General features: G+C 35.9%; 6 protein-coding genes across 10 annotated transcripts; all 6 read right to left on the bottom strand.

Moving 5' to 3' along the window:
• Positions 1 to 133: 133 nt before the first annotated feature.
• LOC108556348 (angio-associated migratory cell protein) lies at positions 134 to 1,509 on the bottom strand. Of its 2 annotated transcripts, XM_017912424.1 has the most exons (3): positions 1,468 to 1,509; positions 1,031 to 1,417; positions 134 to 971 (listed from the first exon to the last, which is right to left on the bottom strand). In XM_017912424.1, exons 2-3 carry the CDS (start codon positions 1,401 to 1,403, stop codon positions 199 to 201), a joined length of 1,146 nt encoding a protein of 381 aa, XP_017767913.1. In that variant the 5' UTR covers positions 1,404 to 1,417; positions 1,468 to 1,509; the 3' UTR covers positions 134 to 198. The 2 variants fall into 2 exon arrangements, with proteins under 2 accessions (XP_017767913.1, XP_017767911.1); XM_017912422.1 differs by having other exon boundaries at positions 1,031 to 1,496.
• A 1,060-nt stretch (positions 1,510 to 2,569) lies between these two features.
• On the bottom strand, positions 2,570 to 5,437 carry LOC108556351 (protein regulator of cytokinesis 1-like). Of its 2 annotated transcripts, XM_017912429.1 has the most exons (6): positions 5,303 to 5,437; positions 3,863 to 4,914; positions 3,308 to 3,798; positions 3,073 to 3,236; positions 2,924 to 2,976; positions 2,736 to 2,817 (listed from the first exon to the last, which is right to left on the bottom strand). In XM_017912429.1, exons 2-5 carry the CDS (start codon positions 4,912 to 4,914, stop codon positions 2,929 to 2,931), a joined length of 1,755 nt encoding a protein of 584 aa, XP_017767918.1. In that variant the 5' UTR covers positions 5,303 to 5,437; the 3' UTR covers positions 2,736 to 2,817; positions 2,924 to 2,928. The 2 variants fall into 2 exon arrangements, with proteins under 2 accessions (XP_017767917.1, XP_017767918.1); XM_017912428.1 differs by lacking the exon at positions 2,924 to 2,976 and having other exon boundaries at positions 2,570 to 2,817.
• A 2,756-nt stretch (positions 5,438 to 8,193) lies between these two features.
• LOC108556359 (leukocyte elastase inhibitor A-like) lies at positions 8,194 to 11,053 on the bottom strand. Of its 2 annotated transcripts, none has more exons than XM_017912438.1 (4): positions 10,737 to 11,053; positions 10,217 to 10,515; positions 9,712 to 10,156; positions 8,194 to 9,026 (listed from the first exon to the last, which is right to left on the bottom strand). In XM_017912438.1, exons 2-4 carry the CDS (start codon positions 10,464 to 10,466, stop codon positions 8,348 to 8,350), a joined length of 1,374 nt encoding a protein of 457 aa, XP_017767927.1. In that variant the 5' UTR covers positions 10,467 to 10,515; positions 10,737 to 11,053; the 3' UTR covers positions 8,194 to 8,347. The 2 variants fall into 2 exon arrangements, with proteins under 2 accessions (XP_017767927.1, XP_017767926.1); XM_017912437.1 differs by having other exon boundaries at positions 10,217 to 10,470; positions 10,737 to 11,035.
• A 2,825-nt stretch (positions 11,054 to 13,878) lies between these two features.
• Positions 13,879 to 15,365, bottom strand: LOC108556344. Its single transcript, XM_017912418.1, has 5 exons — positions 15,338 to 15,365; positions 15,164 to 15,282; positions 14,478 to 15,112; positions 14,279 to 14,431; positions 13,879 to 14,223 (listed from the first exon to the last, which is right to left on the bottom strand). The coding sequence occupies exons 1-5, from the start codon at positions 15,363 to 15,365 to the stop codon at positions 13,890 to 13,892; spliced, it is 1,269 nt and encodes a 422-aa protein (XP_017767907.1). The 3' UTR covers positions 13,879 to 13,889.
• Positions 15,366 to 15,631: 266 nt separating this feature from the next.
• LOC108556360 (TBC1 domain family member 15) lies at positions 15,632 to 18,453 on the bottom strand. 2 transcript variants are annotated; one of them, XM_017912440.1, is made up of 6 exons: positions 18,288 to 18,453; positions 17,517 to 18,159; positions 17,210 to 17,466; positions 16,645 to 17,061; positions 16,274 to 16,588; positions 15,632 to 16,219 (listed from the first exon to the last, which is right to left on the bottom strand). In XM_017912440.1, exons 2-6 carry the CDS (start codon positions 18,145 to 18,147, stop codon positions 15,983 to 15,985), a joined length of 1,857 nt encoding a protein of 618 aa, XP_017767929.1. In that variant the 5' UTR covers positions 18,148 to 18,159; positions 18,288 to 18,453; the 3' UTR covers positions 15,632 to 15,982. The 2 variants fall into 2 exon arrangements, with proteins under 2 accessions (XP_017767929.1, XP_017767928.1); XM_017912439.1 differs by having other exon boundaries at positions 17,517 to 18,148.
• A 232-nt stretch (positions 18,454 to 18,685) lies between these two features.
• On the bottom strand, positions 18,686 to 20,299 carry LOC108556357 (60S ribosomal protein L31). The gene is made up of 3 exons (XM_017912434.1): positions 20,199 to 20,299; positions 19,688 to 19,920; positions 18,686 to 18,872 (listed from the first exon to the last, which is right to left on the bottom strand). Exons 2-3 carry the CDS (start codon positions 19,909 to 19,911, stop codon positions 18,722 to 18,724), a joined length of 375 nt encoding a protein of 124 aa, XP_017767923.1. The 5' UTR covers positions 19,912 to 19,920; positions 20,199 to 20,299; the 3' UTR covers positions 18,686 to 18,721.
• Positions 20,300 to 24,197: the final 3,898 nt, after the last annotated feature.

Raw genomic sequence — 24,197 nt, 5'->3', positions numbered from 1 at the left:
TAAAAACACTGTGCCTATAATGTATAATAATTGACGCGATATAAACTTTTGTTTTTGAATGAATATATAAAAAATTGTAATAACATTAGTAAATATGTTTTTTTTTTTATTATAAATATCCAAAAAACATTAAAAAAGTTGAACTTCAATAATATATATATATATATTTTTTAAATATCGTGAAGAAACTTTTTGTCCTTAATCAGTCTTCATATTAAAAATCTTGGCGGTGCCGTCATCGGAAGTACTGAGAATGGTTTTCCCGTCCTTACACAAGCATACGCTCAGGATACCCTGTTTGTGACCGGTCAGAGTCTCAGACAACAGACCGCTCCGAGCATCGCAAATGTATATTGCACCATCTGTGGCTCCGATCAACAATTTCCCATCGTTTCTAAATTTCATCACCGTAACTGAACATTCGACTCTCGCTTGATGCCTCATAACTTGCCTTCCCAAGTCCCATACACATAGCTGCCCTTTTAAACTTCCGGTGGCCACAACGCCCAATTGCGTATTGAAAACAGCAGTTTCTATTTCGTCTTCTACCTTGTCCACTATGGTGCACAAACATTTACCATCAACTATCTTAATAACCTTTGCAGAAGGGCACGCGATCAAGAACGATCCATCATCGTTAATCTCAAGTGCGGTAACGTCGGACATATCTTGTTCGGAGCAGTTCCAAATGGTCGTGCAAGTTTTGATGTCCCACAATTTCACGGAACCATCTCCATAGCCGACGGCGAGTTTCTTGCCGTCCGGTAATATTTTCCCACAATTCGATGGATATCCGTGCGAGGGCAACACTTTGCAATCGCCGGAGGGTACTTTAAATACGTAAACATCCCCAGATTGAGTTCCTCCGATAACAATATTCGTCAATTGATGCCACACCAACCATTCCAAATCATCACCCTCGTAGCACCAAATCAACTTTTTCTCTTTGACACTCCACACCTGTATTAAACCTGAAACAAAAGTAATTTGTAAAAAAATACATTAAACTAATAAAGTTCAACATACATACCTCCCATATCTCCAGTAACGACTAATTCATCATTGTAATTAAAGCCGACATGTGTAACTGAATCTTTATGTCCAGTACATTCAAACAAAAGTTCTGCTGTTGATGTATCCCAAACGTAGGCCATATCATCTTCACCACCAGTTATAGCCAATTTACCATCAGAGCTCAACTCTCCGGAGAATACAGAGTTTCTGTGCATGGAAAAGGAGACTTTCGATAAATCTATAACATCTGCTTCTTCTTCCTCCTCTTCTTCTATCTCATCAGGTACATCAAAATCATCGTCGTCTTCCATTCCCTCGATTTCTTCGCCTTCTTGCAAATAGATGACTTCGACATCTTTCAGATCGTCCGGCAAATCGAATTCATCCATTATTCTAATTTATCCTACAAAATTTACTTGCCGACAACCAGACTTATTTTGATTTAAATCTAACCTTAATATGTCATGTGGAATTGAGCTACAAGGAAGTGAAATTAGTTATCAATTAGATTATTCAGTGTTGCCATCATTACTTATTTGAATGTATAAGCTTTTATAAACTTTTTATAAAATGATAAGTAAATTACTTTATTGGTCATAAATAAATGTTAATAAAATGTATTGTTTGTTAAATAATTATTTTTTTAATTATAAAGAGATTTATATCAATTACTATAAATCACTTTTGGCCCTTTTTCAGCTTATACTATGACACATTTTTTAAATATAAAGAGATTTATATCAATTTATTTATAAAGCTCTTCCCTATTTCTACCACCACAATTTTGTTGGTTTTTGGGAATCAAAGAGATTTATATCAATTACTATAAATCACTTTTGGCCCTTTTTCAGCCCTAACAAATTTTTGTTGTTTTTTTTTTGAGGATCGAACCAACTTCAGGCCGCCCTTCATAAACGCTTAAGTCAATAAGAAACGTAATCGTTAAATTACTTATATTTTTCATTTATTATTTTTATACTTATTTCCTAACTATATTATATAATTATATATATTTCTTAGAAATGAAACTGAAAAATTTGCTTAATTTATAATTATATATATATAGCAGTTATGGAATGCGACTTAATCTCATATTTAGGATAATCTAGTCGTCTTTATCGCTGAGATCATGAAAAGCTGAGCTTAATATGATTAATAATTAGGAAACCCGAAAAAGGTTTTATGCATTTTATGTTAGGTTTAGGAAATTTAATCCTTGCACTGTATAATAAACATTGATTTTAGAGCTACTTACATAAATTTATTACATTAAACTTATTATTAATATTAATATTTGTTATATAAATTTACAAAAAAAAAATATAATTTATACACATAGACAAAAATGAGAACAATTAACACTGTAACAAAGGAGTGCATCCTTATGTTATTAATATAAAATGTATTTTACATATTTTTCTTATGAATTATCACATATAATAAAATATAGAAAGTACACATCGCCAGCAAAGTAAATACAAAAGCATATATATGTAATGGAAACTATTATTATTTATATATCAAAAAAAATAAAAAAATACTGCCTTTACGAAATTATAAATAAATAATATTGCAAATTAACGTTTTGTATTTGAACATTTGATTATTTTAAAATATAATTTTTAAACCTGGAGCCGCCGTTAGTTTACTCGATGCCGGCATGTCCTTCTGCCTGGGCGTGCGACGGGGTGTGGTAGCAAAATCGGCTTTTCGTGGAGTTTCAATCAGAGGTACTGCCAATGCAGGCGTATCGCTGCAATCGTTAGCGAATATCGTGCTGCGACAGGAACTAGTCATACCTTTCTGCAATTGAATAGAAAGTAAATTGATGCGTTAGTAAAAATTTGGAAGATTGAAGAAAAAAAAAACAACTGCTAGCAATTAAATAAGGCGTGCAGAGTGTACTGACCAATTTTAAGAATCAACAAGGTCAATAGTTGTTTCTGCAATTGGCACTAAGCCCTGCAACAAATATTAAATAACGATACCAAACCACACTTATTCACAAGTACAACAAATAATATTGATTCGCAAACTTTGCAGACGGTTAAAACTTACCTCAAAACTGTTGTAATCCAAATCCGCATTCTTCTTTTTCTGCACTTCAATTAATTTAGATAAGCGGCGGATTCTATCAACTCGCTTCTTCTTTTCACTTGAGTAACGCAACTTAGTAATACCCATTCCGTTGAGCTGTATTTTAGGCGGAGCAGATTTCATATCTGAAGGAGAAAACGTGAGCAATCATATTAATCAAATTGAATAATTTCGGTGGTATTGATGGAAAACTTACGCTTTATTTTGTCGGCAGATTTCTTCCTATTTGAGAACAATGGAGTGGCCAGTCCTCCTTTTCTGTTCGAGCGATTATCGTTTCTAAGCGGGGTAGCTTTCAGAATATTAGGCGTTGCCATTGTGCTGGTTCCTGCAACGCACATTGTAGACTTTCCTGGAGTCACAGTTAAAACCCTCTGCTGCTTTCTCGCGCTCAATTTCAATTTTTTATCTTGTTGCCTGGTTTCATAGGATTTTTTTATGACCGAATCAATTGTTTCACCCCAATATGAAAATGGTTTTCCAACTTGAGTTTGATAATTTTCAACGAGAACGTACAACTTCTCCTCAATTTTTGGAATCCTTTTAGATAGAGTGTTTCTTTCTTTCTCCTCCTTTAAAAGCTGTCCACCGCGATTCTTGTATCTATTTGGTGCATTCGCCCTTTCCTCCAGTTCCAACAATTTTGACCACAAGTCTTCTCTCAATTGGAGCATTTCATATAACTCCCTGCAAAAAAAAAACAAATATTAAAATAATTGTAATGCAATTTAATGCGTATTTAATAACTTACTTATTATTTTCATACTCCTTCTTCAGTTTACAAATTTCTATGTCATGCAGTGTCAACAGATCTTCAGTAAACAAATCATCATAGAAAGAATCAAAGTATGTTCTTTCTTCTTCAGTCAAACAACATTTATTCCAGAGATCAATAATTTCGGCACGCATTTTCTTGATGAAAACTTCGATATTCGCTTTTTTCAGATCCTCGCAACGTTTTACTTCAAGCTTTAGACCTTCCAAGGTATCCAACGTATTTCCAGGATACCTTCGGAGGAAAACATCGCAGTCCTGTAAATCCTCATCGAGAATTTCCCAGAGAGATTTAATTTTCTCCCTGAGAGCGCAGACCTCAGCTTTAACAGTTTCTACCTGATTTACCATGGAGATATGAAAATCCTCCAACATCTTCATATTGACGTCGCTAACTATAAAATCTACGTCATTTGCAGATAAAATTTGCCTTTCAAATTCAATACTGGGTTTAAACTGTAGCTCTAAAGCTAACTGTTGGATTTCCTGTTTTAACGTTGTAAATTTCTCATCTCTTAAGTACTTTTCATTCTCCAGGGCCTCAATCTTTAATGTGTATTTTTCAATGGACTCAGATGATGGCAATGGGCAATCTGATATCTTAACGGCCTTCCTGCCCAAGCTTTTGCATACTTCAACTTCTCTCCTTATCAATTCGTTGATCTCTTTCATCCTCAAATCAACTTTATCTTTAAGTTCTTTCACCTGATCTTCCAGCGCTTGTTTGTCATTGTAAAGTCCTAGATTTTCTACGCCAAAAGCTGGCATCTGTACACTCAACTGTTTGCAAAGCAATTCGGATTGCTTTAAGAGTTTCTCTATGTCTTCAATCAGACATAATTGCTTATTTGCGACTTCTTCCACAATTGCGCCCATAACATCTTGGATCTCTTCTTTGAATGTGGAAGTCCACTCTTTTAGGCATGTCTCACCAATGCCCAGCTTTTGTATAATACTACCCCAAGCTTGAACATTGCTTGTTGTAATTTGATGAATATCATCAATCAACGTCTGTTGCCAAGGCTCCATCTAGCAAAAAAATAAATAAATACATTTAATTGTTAAATTTTAAGTTGCATCATTAATTTTATCTTTCGATGATTTAAACTGTTGGCAGCAACTAATGTGAATTGAAGCTAGATGTATTTTTAACAATATGAAAAAGGATCAGGTAAAATGTTTTTTTTATGATTGAAGAAGTGCTAGAAAGCTTTAAAAGTTTTCCTTTTCATAATATTAATATATCTTACGACAAAAGTGAATGATTTCTCTTGCATTTCACGTAAAACTGAGAATGCTTTTGATCAACAAGTGCTAATTTTATCCAATTGTCATCAAAACCCTTTTGGTTTTTACAAAGACCGTTTATCGAGAAACATGAACAGACGAATGTTTTAATGTAATTACATCTTCTTACCTTTGCCTATGAATTTGTTCACTAAAAATAAAGAAACACACGACACGACACGACTCTTAAAATGTATTTTTTTTTTCAAATCACAACGGACAATTCAACACACAGGACACAACGTTGTTCGTTACAGATCGGCTCTGAAATGTGAAGCACTGACGCATTTACGGACGTCAGCCAAACTAAATACAAACGCCGGCGACGCAAGCGCCACCTTGGAAACATTTGAAAAGATAATGTGAAACAATATTTAATATACACGATTCGTTATTGCAATTATTATTACATCATCATTAATTCGTATTTTCAAATTTGTAGCAATTAATACGCTCGATAATATGTTCAAAAAATGCTTATAAGATATAATAAAGATTTGTCGATGGTGGCGCCATCTTGCGACATTAGTAACAACGTCAACAATTTCATAATATGAACGTCCAAGAAAACCGTTAAAAATTCAAATGTTTTTTTTTAAACAAACTAACAATTGAATTAAATAATTTTTATAATGATTGCAATAAATATTGTTTCTTTTTTTTATTATTATTATACAAAATCTATTTTTTTTTAATAAAATTACAAATTGTAGGTGGCTTAAAAACAATAAGTTTTGCAACAATTCATGTTTTCTTTCGTACTTTTGTTTGTAATTATTTATGTAATTTGCATTGACTAGATTTGTGTAAAGAATTAGTATTAGGATTCTATAGAACGAGGTACATATTAATCTGTTTTATACTAATTATTCGCAATATAGGAAAATGTTATCGCAACTGAAAACCTAAATATTACTAAAAAACATAAACAAATATACATTTTATTAATAATATACAATGTAAATTATATAAAGAACTCTGTTTTTCTTAATTATAGTCAATTTAAATTGGATTCTTCACTTTCCAGGATTTGTTAAATTCAAAAGTTTTATTGGCGTCAACTTTCCCACGTCTGTGCTAATCCCTTTAGCAGGTAAATCCTTCAATTGTTGCTTTACGGAAAATTCTTTTCCTTAAACCATAAAATTTCCAGTTATTTCATCCCCCCAATAAACAAAATCCATGAAAGTTATACAAAATCATAGTTTTCATATTCCCAAACTTTTTCGGTTTCCGACTCCCTTAATATATCAGAATTTTTCTAAATCAAAACATTGGTCTATCTCAGGGTGAATTTTATATTAATAGTAGTTTTTTACAAATTTTGCGGCACCCCTGTAACACAGTCTCGGGGGTGTCGCGGTTCACAGTTTAAGAAACCCTGGTATAATCTCGATTATTGAGAGATCCACTGATGATTCCTTGTTTTCTTCTGTTCCTAAACCCATTATGGTTTTTTTCTTTCTTATCCAAATCATAATCATTAGCTGTTTAATCTGTGTCTACATATTATTAATAATCCATACTTAGGATTATATGCTAATCCGAAGATCTTATCACACGTACCTGTTCTCTTCGTAATAGTTTTGCACCTTTCAAATTTCTATTACCTGCATTTCCAATAATTCCTCGGTTCATGTTGTGTGTGTTGTATATACTGAAATTTCGTTCTTTCATTTTCAGATATTTTACATTTATCAGAAAGATCAACTAATTCTTTATAAAATCTATTAATAAAAAATCTCCAAATCTTAATAACACTCAGGATTAAAACATTAATTTAAATTTTACGGAAAACATCTACTTAAAGTAGTTCATGAATTACTTTAAAACTTATTGTTTTTTAACTCAACAATAATGTATTTTGTAATTTTGTTACTAGATTAATATCAAACATGTATTTTGTATTATAATAAAGAAAACAATGTTACGCAGTTTAAACTCATAGAATAGAATAATTTATAATTCTTCAATAGACGCGACGGCCTTATAAAAAAAATATTGCAAAAATTACAATTATGACAACTTATTGACAACGTTAATTCAGTAAAAAAAACAAGCAAACTTTAAACAAATGACTATTCATTTGAATGAGTAACAAAAACTGACATCTGTCAATAACCCAAATTACCAAAACCGATAACGACGACGCAATGTTAAGCAATATATTTCAATTGGAATGCTGCAATAGAAACATATAAATAGCATATAATTAACATCATGATTGTAAAAATATAAGAATTTATTTAAAAATCAAAATTTAATCATTTTGTATATTTTTGATAAACGTCAAAAATTTCTGAAACAAAATCATTAAAGAGAGTGACAGCCCTTGACATAAAGTTCATTTTGTACTAATTTCAGAGATGAAAGCCCTTTCTAGTAATTCGGGAGGCTCCGAAATAGACGATCAAAGTTTGATGTTAAAAATGTCGTTCCATATGAAAAATTGTTCAGGGCAATCAAATATTAAAATCAATATACATCAACGTCATCAATTTCTAAAGGAAGTCTTTTGACATTTCTAAGACAAAACATTGCCAATTTGATTATAATCGTGAAACATAAATTATCATTATATTATTGCGCGTAATAAAAATTGAATAGTTCAGCATACTTGATTGTATTATTTAACTTATTAAAACGAATCAATCGACTGTAATTTCCAGTTTTTGTTTTGTTCTTTTTTTTTACTTTAATCAATTAGAAATTATGATGAGCGCAATAGTTGCTCGAAACTGAAAGTTGCATGACACAGTTCCGATGCACACGTTATTCGTAACGCACATCGATTGTTGTTATTGTTTTATTCAAACTTTGCTCAATCAAGAAGCGTGCGACGGATGTGCCCCGCATGCTAACACTAAACCTTAAAGAAGAGATGAACGCGGTTCAGGTGAAGGTCATCGATTAGCAATTGATTAGTTCCACAAAAGGAATGAACATATCTTATTGGAATACTAAAACAAACAATTCTTTTGCGTATTTGTAGTAGTATTAATAATTTAACGAGACGATTATTTAAAAAAAAAAATGTATTTTCAATAAAATAAAAATAAGACATCGGCCTCATTCGCCGCACCGATACAAAATAAAAATAATTGTTAAGGAGAGAAAAATAGTCTTTGTTCCGCGTAAATTATCACAACAACAGTGCGTCAGGAATGGTTGGGACTCAGAAGTTGGGCGTGGGTGTGTAGACGGCGCCCCAGAAGAGTACCAAACCAGTCTCGTGGTTCCAGATGAAGAACAGGAAGGGTACGTCCACGCGGAAGGTGATGATGTCGCCACCTCTGGAGAGACTGACGGAGGTGGCTGCGGCAGCCTCCGTTCCCGTCTCCGTTATATCCATGTAGACCTTGTGCAGAACTTTGTCGGCGTACAGATGCGGATTGTCGTTGGGACCCAACGTTTTCCTCACGTCGTCCAGATTCATATCCAGGCTGCGGCCCGCGTCCAGCTTCTGGTCTTTTCCAGGTGAAATCAAGCTCAGATCCGCCTCCAGAGGATGGAAAAGCGTCGAAGATCCGAGTTTCGCGAGAGCTTCACGCAGATTCAGCGTCGACGTCAACTTCATCTTGGGGAATTGCAGCACCGACGTCTGGTACTTGGTGTTCGAGACCATTCGCTCCACGTCTTCTGGAGTTAACCTCTGCTGAAGCGCCTGCAGCTTCTCCTTGCTGGAATCGATCGGCTTCACCACGTACATCGTCGACTTGTTGCCCAGATACGGGAATCCCAGAATCTCGCAGTTTAGAATCATATCCTTGTAGTACGGAAACTTCCCGCCGTTCGACATCATTTCCACCATCTTCGTGCTCTTCGATTTCGCTCCATCCGTGTAAAACGGCCGCCTTGCGTCGAAAACAAATAAAACATTTATTAGAATAATTGCAAACTTCTCAAAACTTTAAATTTTCATATCGGCAACATCGATATGTACAAAAATTAAAACATTCTTTTGGCACAACAAAAATGTTCATACGAAAAGAAAAGAAATCCCAACATCAACCACAAAATTCCACATTTCTTATGACATAGAAAATCCTATTCAATAACAAATTCGCATTTCCATCATTGGAATACATAATTTAGATAATCATTTCGAGGTCGCAATTTCAGCAGATCAAAACCACTACGCTAAGACAGAATGATATAAAATTTTAAATATTCCTCAACATTGATAACATTTTCGAGGCCAAAACAATAGTATTTAATTACATGATACATTTCTTCTTAGATTAATTCACTATTATCAATATAGTTTTAAATTTAGTTTGATTGATAATATTTTCGAGGACGAAACGATTGGTTTTGAAAAGCAACAAAAACGTGATATACTTCTTTCATTATTGACGAATACTTTATAAATATTTTTCAAAGCAACATCAGTATTATGGATTTTTCAATTATACTGTAATTTCCATTTGTATTTGAAACAATTGGTTTTTGAATATTTGATTTAATATCTGAGTTTTATGAACATTTTGCTTAATTTGATGCAATAAAAGTGAAATAGAAAAGCAAAATATTTTTTACCTTTTGGTGGAGAAGAACGGATGTTCCCAAACGGCTTTGAAATAGAGTGCGCCGGCAATGATGATCTCGGTGTCGGAGGGTGGAACTTCTTCGAGGATGTCCTTGATCTTTCCGCCCGTCTTCTCCGAGACCCAATTGTCGATCAACTTCTTCGCCTCTTTCCTGCCATTCTTGAAATCAACGGCGGTCACCTCGCTGGAGTAGATGCGCTCGCTGGCGCTCTTATACTGCGGCCGAATCGGGTAGTCTTTCTGCAGGAAGATGGCAGAAGCCAATTTCACGTCCTCCCCGTATCCCAGCTGAGAAACGCTCGAGATGCGCCTCAGCAGAAGTCCGAACTTTTCGTGCAACATCTGCCCGTTCCTCGTCCCATCGAATCCCAACACTTGCGCGAGTTCTTCGTGCGTCTTCCCGTTTGCTCCCAGAAGAACATCGGCAAGGACCTCTGTTTTTTATTTTAAATGAATTAATTATACATTATAATAAGATCAATTGCTAAATTCACCTGCAATGTTCAGCGGCGAGAAGACAACATTATCGAGTCCCATATACTCGGATTCCAATGGGACGACTTTGGCCAACTCGAGGGTAAGATTGAGAACGCCGCGGGCTATGCTCGTGTCCAGGTGAGCCGTCTCCCTGTGCTTCATGTAGACATCGTAGATGGACGTGGTGAAATCATCTTCGGGGAAGGAAATTTGGCAGCGGATCGCTTGGATCCAGCAGCACAGTCCGAGCAGCAGCAGGAACTTCATCTCACTGAAACGCAGAACCTCGCGGTTATCTATTGACGTAACCTCGCGGCTAACAACAAAAAAAAAACGATGTTGCTGCTGTTGATTATAGTAAATAAAGAGCGCGCGCGGTTTTCCAAATAACAAAAAAATAAAAACTTTTCATCAATCAAACGATCGCTTGTGTGGAGAAAATTGCTTCCGGACTTTTTTTTTGTGTGTGTTGTTATTTGCGGCGCTTTCTTCTTTGCGAAAATAACCGCGTTTCCGGCAGTTATTGGACGCGCTTACCTTGGTCGGATGTACAGTGATGTGTATTTTTTTTTCCGTCGTTGTTTGCAATTCGAATTAGTTTTCGGTTTCGTTTGATTTCGCCAAAATATAAATAAAATTCTCGTCTCTTTCTCTTCTGGATGTTCAGATGATCTTCGTGCTTGGCATGTCGTCGTCTGCACTGGCCTCTTCCAAACAGCAGTATTCTTCGTTCGTTTCGGCCGCGATTTATGGAATTATTGTTTATGAACGGTCGCGATCTGTATTTGAATTGAAATGAAGAGAGCCCATCATCGGGAAACCATGTGCATTACAACTAGTTGACCTTCCCCACCTTCGGCCAGTGGTGTGCGCGGCTCCAACAGCCTTAATCACTTATGTAAACGGCGGATGGAAGTCGAGACGCGCGCGTATGGTCATCATGCTTCGTTCGCCTCCCTAAATTTCGCCCGCGGATCGTTGTCCATCCGTGCATTAAACTCTCCGACTCTGCCCACCCATCCGACACGTACATGGGCAACACACACCTTCCTCTCGCTGCTCTCAGCTCAGCTTCAATCTCCCGTTGCGATACACACACTCTCCTCCTCTCCTTTCATCTCTCATTTTCAGATTCGCTCAATTAAATCCTATCTTCGTCTAAAGCAAAACGCATTACGGTACCACAAATTCATTACACTTTACATATTCTCTGTTAAAAAAAAATGTATAATACTCTTCATAAATTTATCCTTAAAATACAATTTACTGAACTATCTATTAAGTTCTAACACGTTACTTCAAACTAATTTTTCAGAAACTCCTTATTCTCCAATTTTATTCAATTTTCTACCAAACGTTACTTATATTATCGTATTATAAGAAATTGAAAAGAAATTTGTATATTTAATTAAGAAAATTTTAGTTATTACATTTTTACAAATCGACATTTTAACACTTAAAATCTATAATTTCAAACATATTTTTTTTAAATTCCAAATTCTCCAATTTTATTCCATTTTGTACCAAACATTACTTACATTAATCTATTGCGAGAAATTGAAAAGTAACTTAAATTACAATTTTTCAAAACGACAACAGTCAAATATCAAACTTATTTTCTTTAATTTTCACCCAAACATTACACGTATTTAAGAAATTGAAAATAAAATTAAATACTTGCTTAAGGAAATTCATTTAGTTTTTTTTTTTTTCTTCAATTGGTCATTTTAACAGTTGAGAAATTGAGAAAATCCAAGAGTTGAACAACGAAACTTCCCAAAAGTAAAGTTGGCCTCGTAACAAGCGCAATCCGTAATTAAACAATTGAATAGCGTTTCTAAGAAGTTTAACATGTATAAAACATATGGTATCGCGAACAGATTACGGTGGTAATTGCATTTCAATAATTATCATCGTAATGAAAGAACACGTACATTCCATTAATTTTGTACGTAAACTTTCTTATCACCGTCCGTCTGCAAAATAAATACGAAAACAATGGATTCATATAAAGTACATTCTATAAACTCAAAACAAAACAAAAAATTTAAAACACGTCCATGAACTTTAGTCCTTTTTTTAAGCTAATCAAACCTTGAATTAATAAAAACTGAACTTATCCTGCAACAACGTCAACAATAAAACAAGAAATGCAGTTTCTTTGATATCACATTTTAAGATGTTTCTAATAAATTTTTAGTCAATTATTTCATTGTAGTTAAATCATTTAAATATACGACTACAAAAAAAAACAGATTCTGTATTATGAAAAGTTTCCATTAGAAATGCATATTTTTTGAGTTATTACGTTAAGTATGCACTGGAAAATTAAAGGCACGTGTACATCTCGAGATTCGTTAACAATCACGATTCGATTCAGGCGGATGTAATATTTAAATTTATATATAAAAAAAATAAAAGTTTTCAAAAGTCATGTAAATTTACAAACTGATTTAACAACAAAAAAAATTACTTCAAGGCAATGAATGTAAGTTAAAATATCATGCAACCTCTGATTTAATAATAATAAAACAACGGACTATTATTTTTATGATGTGAGAATGAACGATTAAGTAATTTGAAGACAATTGCTTGAAAAAATGTTATCAAAAAAAAATCAAATAACGGAAATGTTGCGAAACTTAAATATTCTTCGTTTGTTTGTGTGAGTGTATATTATATTCTAGTGCAGGTGTTTTACATATAGAATCGTACGGAAGAAAACGCGAAATGCAAAACACCTGCATGACTCAATGATGATACCGAAATGATAATTATTTTACTTATATTATGTGTGTAATACTTTATCAATGTTGTGAGTGCGTTCCTTCTTATCACCGAACGAAGCGACGGAAAACACAAGTCGCGACTCCTCAACCTTGAGCGAAAAAAAAAAAAATCCCCGAATCGGCCTCGAAAAGCGCGAAAACACAGCGACGCGAAGTACTCGAAATAGAAATAAAATAAAAATGAACCGTCGAAAAAGGACCTCCACCGAAGGATGTTATATAATGCGAATCCATAAATTACGAGCGAACAATCACCGCGGTTATTTTTTATTTATTTTTTTATATCATTGTTGTCGACGGAAAAGTCCAAGATCACACTTTCGAGTATTGTGTTCTATTTTCAGGCCGGAATTCGGGACATGAATTGCAAATGTGCAGTTGTGTGTGTGTTTGGTATTCGGATGATTGGTGAGGTCGTGTAGTTACTCACCGTCCGGAAATTTCGCGTCTATAAAAAACGATATAAAAATATAATGAGCAAATCGTTTTAATTATATAGAAAATGCGGATGCTGCCGCATGCAACAAATGCATAGATGCGATTGAAAGGTTCATGTAAAAAGAACAAAAAGGAAAATAATCGAGAACGAAATATAATTGAAATAGCAATGACCTAAATATTGTTGTTCGCACTAAAAAAAGAAATAAAAGCAATTATAAAGCGCGCGTCCACTTTCAAAACATCGACTCGAACCGATTTTAATTTGAACGAATTACAATTAAGTGTGGTTTCTGTGTTAACAGCTCTTCCCATTCATACATCACTTTCTTTTCCATCCATTGAATGTGTGTCATCAATTCACTTCTGATGATTTTTGGAGATTGTTATAAGTCGTATATATTTTATTATAGTTATAGCGTAGTATATAAACATGTAAATATAAAATGGTATGTTATTTTTTTTACTTATCAGCAGATGCCTTGGAGAGGTCGGATTCGACGGTGGAAGTGGCAGTTGGAGGTTGCTTGCAGTTGCTGCAAAGATTCGTGTCTTTTCGGTACTCGAAACACCTGAGGGCTCTGATCAGCGCCGCGATTTCCCGCAGAAAGAACCCGATGCCCTCGGCCAGAGGTTGGCAAATGTCCCTCACGGAAGTGGCCACGTTGTAGGTGAAGATCAGGGGTGGCTGAAGGACGGCATTGAAGAGGGTCGCGAGGAGCGGTTTCAGGCAGTAATCGGAGATCAGTTGCGCTAAACCGACGGTCAGCGGTCTCACCAAGCTGGACAGAATGAATCTGCAAACGATTTCGATTATTTCTTGATTGATCGTAATCAGAAAACGTACGCGACCTGATGAATTGTAGGACGAAGGACGTGAGGAAGGAGAATCCGATGTGTATGGATCCGAAGAACTCGGCCCAGAAGCGCGTCGTGTAGTGCTCAGTCTTCTCTGCCAGGATCTCAGTCATTATCAGTGGTGGAGAATCCGTGGTCTGAAAATAACTGAGGCAACATTCATGATGGAACTTTGGGGATGAGAGAAAGGTACGCCGCGTTTCCGTGGTCAAAATAGTACACGTCCACGCGCGCCATGTCTCTGATGTTATCGACGTGCGGCGGCAGTTGATCCTTCTTCAGTTCGCTGTAGAACGTTTGCTTCTGGGAATTCCGGGACTTGTGCTTCATCAGGATATTCGTCAACGAGTTGCTCTCGCAGGAACGATCCTGAGGTATTCCAGAGTTACCGTACACACTCTTGTTCCAATACACGGGAGTACTATTCTGGGACATCTTCTGTTTCTTCAGACTCATACAGACGCTGGTATTTGTAGCTGCGTTCGTGCAACACGGCCTCGGCATTTCCTCCAGACGATCAAAGATCACCCTCTTGGGAGGACTGCTTTCATCCGGTGGTTGCAAAATATTAATCCTATACAAATCTATCGGTCGCTCGCATTCCTTAGTCGAGCTCTTCATCTTAAAGAAACTGGAGATCTTCGTCAGCGCGCTATTTCCCATCTCCTTAACTTGCCGATTCATCACCTCCTGTTCAGCGTTCAGATCGCAAACGCATCGGCAAGGCTTCGGCTCCAAATAAACCTCAACGCTATCCGTTGGAAACGAAGACATCTCGGAAACATCGCGAGGCGTATTCAGAGAATGCGTATTCTGAAAATTCTTCAGCTGAAAACAAATAAAAATCAATTTCCCGCTCTAAAATACGAATCAACATACGAATTTCGTTTCGCTGACCTCGTTGACGATGGCGCTCGTAATTTGAGGGGTTTCTGGCCCCATCAGCTCGATCACATGTCGCAACTCGCTCTTCAACTCCTCATCTTTACATCCGATATCTGCACATTAAAATAAACATTAACTTCTTAAACTTTTTTATTCAAATTCGTATACCGCAACTGTTTTTTCCGCTCTTCGGCATACCTGAAATACTTTATAAATAGTTTTGTAAAGCGATGACACTGACAGAAAAACAGGTTAATTTCAAATAAAATTGTTTTCTAATCGCAATATGAAATAATCTTATTAAATTTGCTTATATTTTAATAACATTTTCCTGTTTTAAGTGTAGAAAAATCACTTACCTAATTTGAATTAAATATGTTACGCTGTTGAGGTTGCATATCAGGTTAAACATTTGAAAGCGACATCTATTTGCGGCTGTTTCGCGAATAGTAATAATTAACATTTTGTACATAAAATAGATATATTTATTATTATTAAAACGTCTTAATTGAACAAGTATAATTGGTTTTTTTCTTCTTAATATGAGTAAACGAAATTAAAAGTGTAAAAATGTCTACATTCCTGTCATCATCCAAGCGGGTTAAGCTTACGAACAAACTGTAAAATACGTGTTTTAGTAATTGGGAGAATAAAATATGTATGGAGGAATATCTGAAATCCTTAAAAAAAAAACAGGCAAAAAGAAAGCTTCGCTGTTATTTTAGTTTGTAGGAAAATTAAATGAGTGGAGTTGATAAAATCTAAAATTTAGATCGTGTTTATATATGTGTAGGATGGATGGAGGTCATAGAACTAGAAATATGAAGTGTGCAGGCCGTTTTCGTATGCCTTGTCCACGTTGGCCATCAATTCATTTTCGATGCTATCAGTTGAATCATCTTTGGGCGAACTTTCAGCGATCAGCGGCAGTCCCAGGATTTGTCTCACCTCGTTGGTCAGTTGTGAAGACTCCCGGATTTGATAATACAATCCCTCGGCATTATCCAATATATCGTTCACATCCAACTTGCCGGATAAATCATTGACGTGCTGCAAAACGATAGCGTTACTAACATTAATTGGTATTTGCTATCAAAAAAAAACCTTTAGAATTTCGTTAAATCCCATTTCTTCACCGATGAACTCGGACTGCTGCTTCTCCAAGATGGCAATGGAAATCAGCAGATGGAAATTGTTGCACGGATGATTGGTCCACACCACTTCCCATAGCCTGAACACGTCATGCAGTTCGAATTCGCGCTTGAAGAGCACGAGCAACCACCGGAAGCAGAAGAACATGTTTCCGGATTCCTGGTTGTCCAGGTAAGATGCCAAAGTCGGATTGGAGAACTTCAGCAGGATGTACAAGTTGGAGAGTTGCGTCTTCATTCCAGCCTGATCCGCGTCGAAGTTCGTGCACTGCAAATCGCAGATCTTTTGTAATTTCTTTTCCGCTGCATTCTGCGTCTACTCACGACTCGCTCCATGAATCCGGCAAAACACCAGAACGCATCGACCTCGTTCTGGAGAAGATAGAGGATGGGCGACAGCAGATCGCTCATTCCTTGTACATAGCCCAGATCGAAGTTGTGCATGACGTAGGTCATCAGGATGTCGCTCATTGCTTGCAGATTCTTGTTATTATCTCCGGCGTAGAATGGAAGGGTCCTGTCCGTCCGTGTCACGTCCTTCTCCACCAGACTCAGGCGATCTCGTAATTGCACAAAGTTCTGTAACTGCCATGGCTTCAGTGTCTTCCACTGCAACTTCATATCGTAGTAGTCCTGTTCCTTTTTCCCCAGGATCGTCTTCCGATCGGCGTTCGAGCTGTTCCATGGATAGAAATCGAGCATGTATTTCCACACTACCTTTCGCAGCGATGGAGCGATTCCCTGTCGACAAAGCAAAATATTTGAACGACTTAATGGACGCAGCTTCAGCAATTCTTAATTTTCTCAATCATGGGTACCGCATTAGAAGTTATTAAGAATCTCTGAGCACATGAGCAAAAAAACAAATGTTATGGAAAGTAATAATTACCCCACGAAATATATGGAGTTTTGTATACTCAACATCCTCAATTCTACCTTCTGAATCCTGCAATGCGGTCCACTGATCATACGACAGTGGGTTTCCTCGCGGGTACTGCAACCGCGAAGGTAATTCTGGTGACGAATGAATGATCTCGTAGTCTTTCGGACTTGCTCCGTCGCTTGACTCAACTCCTCTTTCATACTCTTTGACATCATTCGTAATCACTTCTTCCTCGATGGGCTGCGGCGAAGATGAGGGCATAACTGCAACAAACATCCTTCAGCTTCCACCTAGTTACCACTCACGTCCTTACAATTATTTCCAATGGTATTTCCAATCTTCGCAAAGGCTCCAAACGCCGTCTCCACCGGTTTCTCCTGGAAGCTCCTAACGAAACCCCACACGATACTGGCCGACTGCGAGTCCTGGAACAGGTCCAATGTGGCGAAGGATTTGTTCAGCTGCAGCGTCTCGTCGACGATAATGTGAATATTCTTGTCGCGTTTCGAGACCGTCGTTTTCAGCAGCCCTTTGAGTGCAGCAAAAAGGCTGAAGCAATTCCCATGTTGGAAGAAGAAATGACAGAGGATTTCACCCTTGCCATCGAAGAACGTCATGGTATCATTCTTTTTGGATACTTTAAAACTCCTCACTTGATTCATATCCAATTTTATGTATTTGGGTTTTGAATCTGGAGGTTGTGGACTCATTTGTTCACCTCTGTAGATGGCATTCACAAATGACCATTCTGAGTCATGACTATCTGAGTGGACGGTGACAGAATTTGGTTTCCACTCAATAAATCTGTCCTTGGTGTTTGCATACTCGGTTATGTACAGTGTACCTGATTCATTGAAGTATTGTATGTAATAGCTGTGGGCCTGCTTGAGAAGTACCCCATCCTGTGAGAACAATTCCATGCATCCTTCACAATTATCCTCCATTCTATAAAATAACTAACATTTAACTTGAGGAACAGAACAAGACTGATTTGAAATGCGTTTCTTTGCAAATTCTGATAAGATAAAAAGCAAGCATAAAAACAACAGAGCAGTAAAAAAACAATGAATTTGAGCATATTTACTGAATCTTTTCTGTATTCTCGACTACAATTAGAATTGGATTGGGAATCGAATAATCCTCGACATTTGTTTTAGGCAATATTTCACAACAATAACAAACACTTCCTTACGATGACAGCTGATTTATATGTAGATGCATATACGACATATGCTAAACGCTAACGCAAGACCGGTCTGCGGATGTTCTCAGCACTAATCAGCCAGACACCAAGAATACAATTCACATAGGCAACTTCAAATACAGAATAACTTTATCAATGAGATAATACTGCTTTTTATCATTACTTCACCATGTGATGCAACATTATTTGAAAATCTTTGATTAGTTTATGTGATTTTCTTTCTGCTTCATCAATTTTAACAATGGGATTGAGGAAATTGAGGTAATTAAAATCATATCTAAATATAAAGGTTTTTTTTTATTAATATTTTTCTTTTATTCTTGAGTCACATCGACGTTCTCGGTCAACAAGTTCTTGAAAGATGCGACTGGTACGTATGTTACCCAGGTGAACAACTTGTTTACGGAATCCTCGTCGTCGTTCCTCCTGCGGGAAAGGCGTACCCTGACGCGACGGGGAACGTTCCTAAAACAAATACAGAATTAAGCAAAATTGTCAAACATTAAAAGAAATAACATCAAATGAAAAGAATTAAAATCCTTCAATTTCATGCTCAGATCGTGATGTACGTAAAATTCAATGCTCAATAAAGATAGAAATGAAATCTTGGCGAATCGAAATAATAAAGGAAAACAATATAGTTTATGGGCAAAAGCTGAGTAATAAAATAAACAACAAATAGGAACTAAATATGATTTTAGATAATTAATAATTTTGAAATAGTCACAAACGTCTGGAATAAACAAAACGTGAAGTTCTGTTGTTCATCGGTCGTTTCCTTGATGCGTATTTTGATTTGTCACTGATGGACGTTTCTATTTACTGATGCTTTTATAACGAAGCCCATAAGTTTATAGAAACATCGACAGTAGCACAAAATAATGTGTCTCTACGTCGACCTGTTTGCGCCTTCTGTTCGATACACAAATATGTAGCAAATTGCTGAAACATTCAACACTTGTATACACGCATTTGTTATCGTAAATCACTCCAGGCCCAAACTTTATGTTTACAGTTAATTAAGATTTAAAAGATTATCACCAACAATTCAAACACACACACAATAAAACAGTGATTAAGAACTGTAAATGTAGGGTTTAACATGAGATTCAAATGTATAATACAAATTGAATGTATACACATGAGTAATGCAAATTTACAAATAGTTTGATTTCAAACTACTATGAATTTAAATTGATTTACATTGCAGTAGTTGTTGCTAAGTGAAAGCACAACTCAAGCAACCCTATATAATGTACAGAACGAAAACAATAACATACCTGACACCCTTGGACCACAGTTGTTTGTTCAAACGTGTGTCGATCCTGACATCTGGGGTTCCCATGGCCTTCATGGCGAACTTCCTGATGACCTTAATGGCACGGGGGGCCTTCTTCTTGAAACTGATGGTGCTCAAATGTTTGCTAATACACACGGTGTATTCCCTGGTAACGACTTCATTGATTGCGGACTTGCCTTTCTTTTCTCCCTTAGCTTTAGCCATTTTTATTGCCTAAAACGAAAACAGAGCGTAAAAGAAATGATCGTTAAAGTGCAACGAATGTAGTTAAAAGGTTCGACAAACGGCAACGGCAAATGCACATAACCTTCAAATGTTGGGAGGATAACAACAAATGGGATTTCGTTAAAAAATTACGGGATTCGGACAAAAATTCTCTTACGTATTGATTGTTAACGGTGTGAAGGATACTTATTTGATGATTTCGTAAAGATTTTACCTAATTTCGAGCGGATGTTTCAGGATTTCGGGAAGAATGAAAATAAACTTACCGTTTACAGTCACAGCTGAACACGAAAGAGGTTAACCCGATATTCTCGATTTGACGTTTCGCCTCTGTATCGGTAATGGCGCTCTCTGTAGGTCGGTAACGAAGCATTAAAATCTCTGGAAATATTAATTTCCCTTCATTAAATTACACAGAAAACATCACAATTACTTAATTGAGAGCTATAATTTAGTTTGAGAAAAATATTTTAATGTATTTACAAGTAAAAAATAAATAGCAAAAACAATGATAACAATTACAATGTTACTAGTTTACATTAGATGTCGCCACATACTTTAATGCTAACTTTAAATTAACTTATTTACTTATAGTTAATTTAATAATAAATAATATCAAATTATTATTTTTCAACATTAAAAGTAAATATTATCTCACAAAAATAACAAACAAATTGATTAGTCATAAAATAATTAACAAATTCTTACATAGTCCATATGTTTAATATAGTTTACGAATCTAATATTGCGTCCCAACAACATATGCACTTATTTAAACTATAAAAATTTGATTGAAACAAAGTTTATTAAAGAGCGTCGATTGTTGTTGTTTATCCAACACTAAAGTTCCGCACTTTTCCGATACTTCTTTGTCAGGTGTTTGCAACAGCTCGAAAAATCTTTCGCGAGTTTTAAAGCTCCCTTCAAATCTCCTCCTGCATCGAGCATCTTAATCCACATCCACAATATCCGGATCTGCCGGAAGCCATCAGAAAACTACACGGCGAAATTAGTTGTAATCCTTGCATTGCTTAAACATAACAAGAAATAACTGAAAACGTTTCATGAAATAAAGCGGATTAATTATCAATTTAAAACATCGAACTTTAAATTCGTTCCACTTCGAATGCGCAAGTTTTTTTTCTTTTCTTGCACTGTTAAACGTGAAATAGTTTTACGATGAAACTGGTTTAATAATTAAATCGGTAATTATTTGTTTTGAAAACTTATATAATCTGTTTCTTCTCGAATTTCATTTTGAAATTTTGTATTTCAACATGTTTTTTTTTTAAATTTAATTTCATCATAATCACATCTCACAATTGAATAATAAACACAATGATTATCTTCTTTTATATTATAGAAATTTAAATGAACAATTATGATAACTGTATGTTTTTTATTTCAGCTAATATTTTTCTTGGAATAGGCTAAGTTAATTTATTCTTTCTCTGGTCAATATGCGGAGAAATTTTTAGGTGTTTCTGAGAAACTTGTAGATGTTGATTGAGATGTGAAGTCAATACAAAGTTTTGGGTTTTAGGTTTAGGTCATGGAAGTAGGTTAATTTGTATTGGGATTGCTCAATATTCGCGAATGGTCTGATGCTCGATGGCAGTGGTGGTGGTGTCTTTAAAACTATTGTCTCGAGATTTTCGACGTACCAAAGTGGTATGTGAGTGAGTGAGTGAGTGTGCATGTGTATGTGTATAGTAAAACGAAACCTGTTTGATTGAAAAAGCCAGAGGCGTGCTGGTCAGTGTTACGGGTCCACGGAAGATCTTCGGAGACCTTCGCAGGCGGCGATCCGAGAGCGTGCGTAACCTGGTTTGACCCTAAAACTGCGCCCATGGCTATTGTTGTTTACTAAAATGTGACCAAGAGCAAGGTGCACGGTGGAGTAGAGAATCAAACTGGTATCGTGTCGGGGGGCCCCGTCGTCGTTGACAGAAGAAGAGGAAGACAGAGGACGGAGAAGAAGAAGAAGAAGGAGGAGGAGACGTGAGACGGTATGCGGTCGAAGAACAGTGTCCTCGTCGTCGTCGTCGTCATCATCAGCATAAACATCAACATTGTAGTAAGTGTCGACAGCAGCAGCAGCAGCAGATGATCCGCATGGATCAAGGATAAAAAGTGGTGCATCAGCGGCGGCAGCAGGACTACCATCTCTTTAAAGAGAAGAAACAGAGGAAGAGGAGAAGACGAAGAGAAATAGGAGAAGAAGGAGGATTAAAAAGGGGAGGAGGAGGAATTCCGAGGAGGCGATGGTGACCGGTGGCCGAGCGGTGGCGAGTACGTGTTAAAGTTTGAGCCCCCGAGGGCCACCGAATAATGAATCTTGCTGACCGACAACTGCTGGAGGATAACAACCAAGAAGTGCCATGGCCCAGCAAATGAACGGCGTCGTCGTCGTCGGCGGCGGCGGTGGCGTCTCTTCTGCTGGTGGCGGAGGAGGTGCATCATCGACGATCTCCTCTACGTCCTCCGCCTGCAACGACCATTGGGATCTGTCGTCAACCCCGAACGGCCCACCCGAACCCCACTGGACCGGGGTTGACCACCTCTCCGGACCGCTGAACCCCCTTTGCATCACCGATGCGAACCACGAGATCCTCAGACCAAAACCCAGAAGGTGAGTGTATCCTCAAATCACACATACATCATCATTACCATCTTCATCATCATCAGCATACGAGAGCGGAAATCATAAACCTACATTTCTTTTCGATGATGATGATGATGAATTTTTCGTTCGTTCGCCGTTAAGTGCCGTTTACTCTCCTCGCCAGATTTATATGTTAATTTTTCGGATGAGCAAATGCCGAAGTTTAAGAAAGAAATGGAAGCATTTCCAAACCAGAACGCATTCCCTAAAGCTTTAATCACAAAACATATACAAACATATAATTATTCATACAACAACAATTCTACAAATCCTTAATTTAAACTACGTTTATTAACGCATTAATTCTGTTTCTCTCCTACAAATCTACGAATGAGATGTAATCACAAATTAGTTAAGATTTTTTACTACATTTCGATTGTGAAAACTTTAGCTTGATAAATTTTTAAATTATTGTTTATGAACGCTACATTTCTTTTAAATACTTGAGTTCAAATGGAATAATCACATAGATTCTAATTCCATATTATTTTCATCATTTGAATCTTAACGTAATTATACAAACGCAAACAATAAATGTTAATTTATAAATTCAATTTCGTTATGTTTCACTGAGATTAAATTATGTTAAAAATCTATATTTGGGAAAATATATTATTACCAAATAATAATAATTTCTTTTAAATGAATTATTCTATTTATTTTTTTATTAAACACATCTTTCAATCATCTTTTCAGTTTGTATAATAATCAATTTCTTTTAAAGATTTAAATCGACGACAGAATAAAAAGAATGATTCAATTGGATTCGCTTCATTTGAAAAAGCGAATCGTGTCGAAATCGTCGCGCGCTTCTCGATTACAACAATAAACTCATTTTATTCTTTATGGTTTCGGTTTTATTTCATTTCTTACCTCACATTACAAAATCTTGCTCAAACTTTGTTTTTTTTTTTTTCTATATACTTATATAAGTTTTTTGTTGCTGTTGGGAGAAAATCGGTGTTCGGTTGAATATTTATGTTCAAGTTAAGTCACAATTCATCAAAATTCGAAAAAAATGATAATTTGAAATTCGTTTCGCCGATTTCATCCTTCGATTGTAAAAAAAAGTGTTAAAAGATATATAAGATTTTCAATTTGAATTTTCAAAATAAAGTGGTAAATTATTAAGATATTTCAATGGGATTTAGTTAATACATATGTGAAGATTTCAAATGAAAGAAAATAATCGTCTAACGTTATGTATAGGGTTTTGAAATTGAATTTAACGAAAATATGGTAAAATTGTAATGTAAATCAGATTGAATGAGAAAGCCATGGAAAACAGATTAAACAATCTGTGGATTAGAAACAAAAGATTTTTTAATGTTTTCCATCGGCTTCTCGATATTTGATAATGTGCTAAAATGACACAACATGATTATAATTCATATTGAAATATTTTAATTAAATTGAAGTGAACTTTCATAAACCTAAAATGCAAAACTCTACTTATAAATTGTTGATTTATTTGATGAAAAAAACTGTGAAAATAAAATGATGATCACTTCATTACTAATAAGGATGTAAACAACGCGGTATGAATGGAAATGTATATTGAATAATCGATGGAAGACGATGGTTATCAATCAATTACGTG

Source organism: Nicrophorus vespilloides, unplaced genomic scaffold, assembly GCF_001412225.1.
Source record: "Nicrophorus vespilloides isolate i.1.1-1 unplaced genomic scaffold, Nicve_v1.0, whole genome shotgun sequence".
In the NCBI taxonomy this organism is placed as follows: domain Eukaryota; kingdom Metazoa; phylum Arthropoda; class Insecta; order Coleoptera; family Silphidae; genus Nicrophorus; species Nicrophorus vespilloides.
The sequence above is the reverse complement of the archived record's forward strand: the minus strand, read 5'-3'. Positions and strand labels throughout refer to the sequence as shown.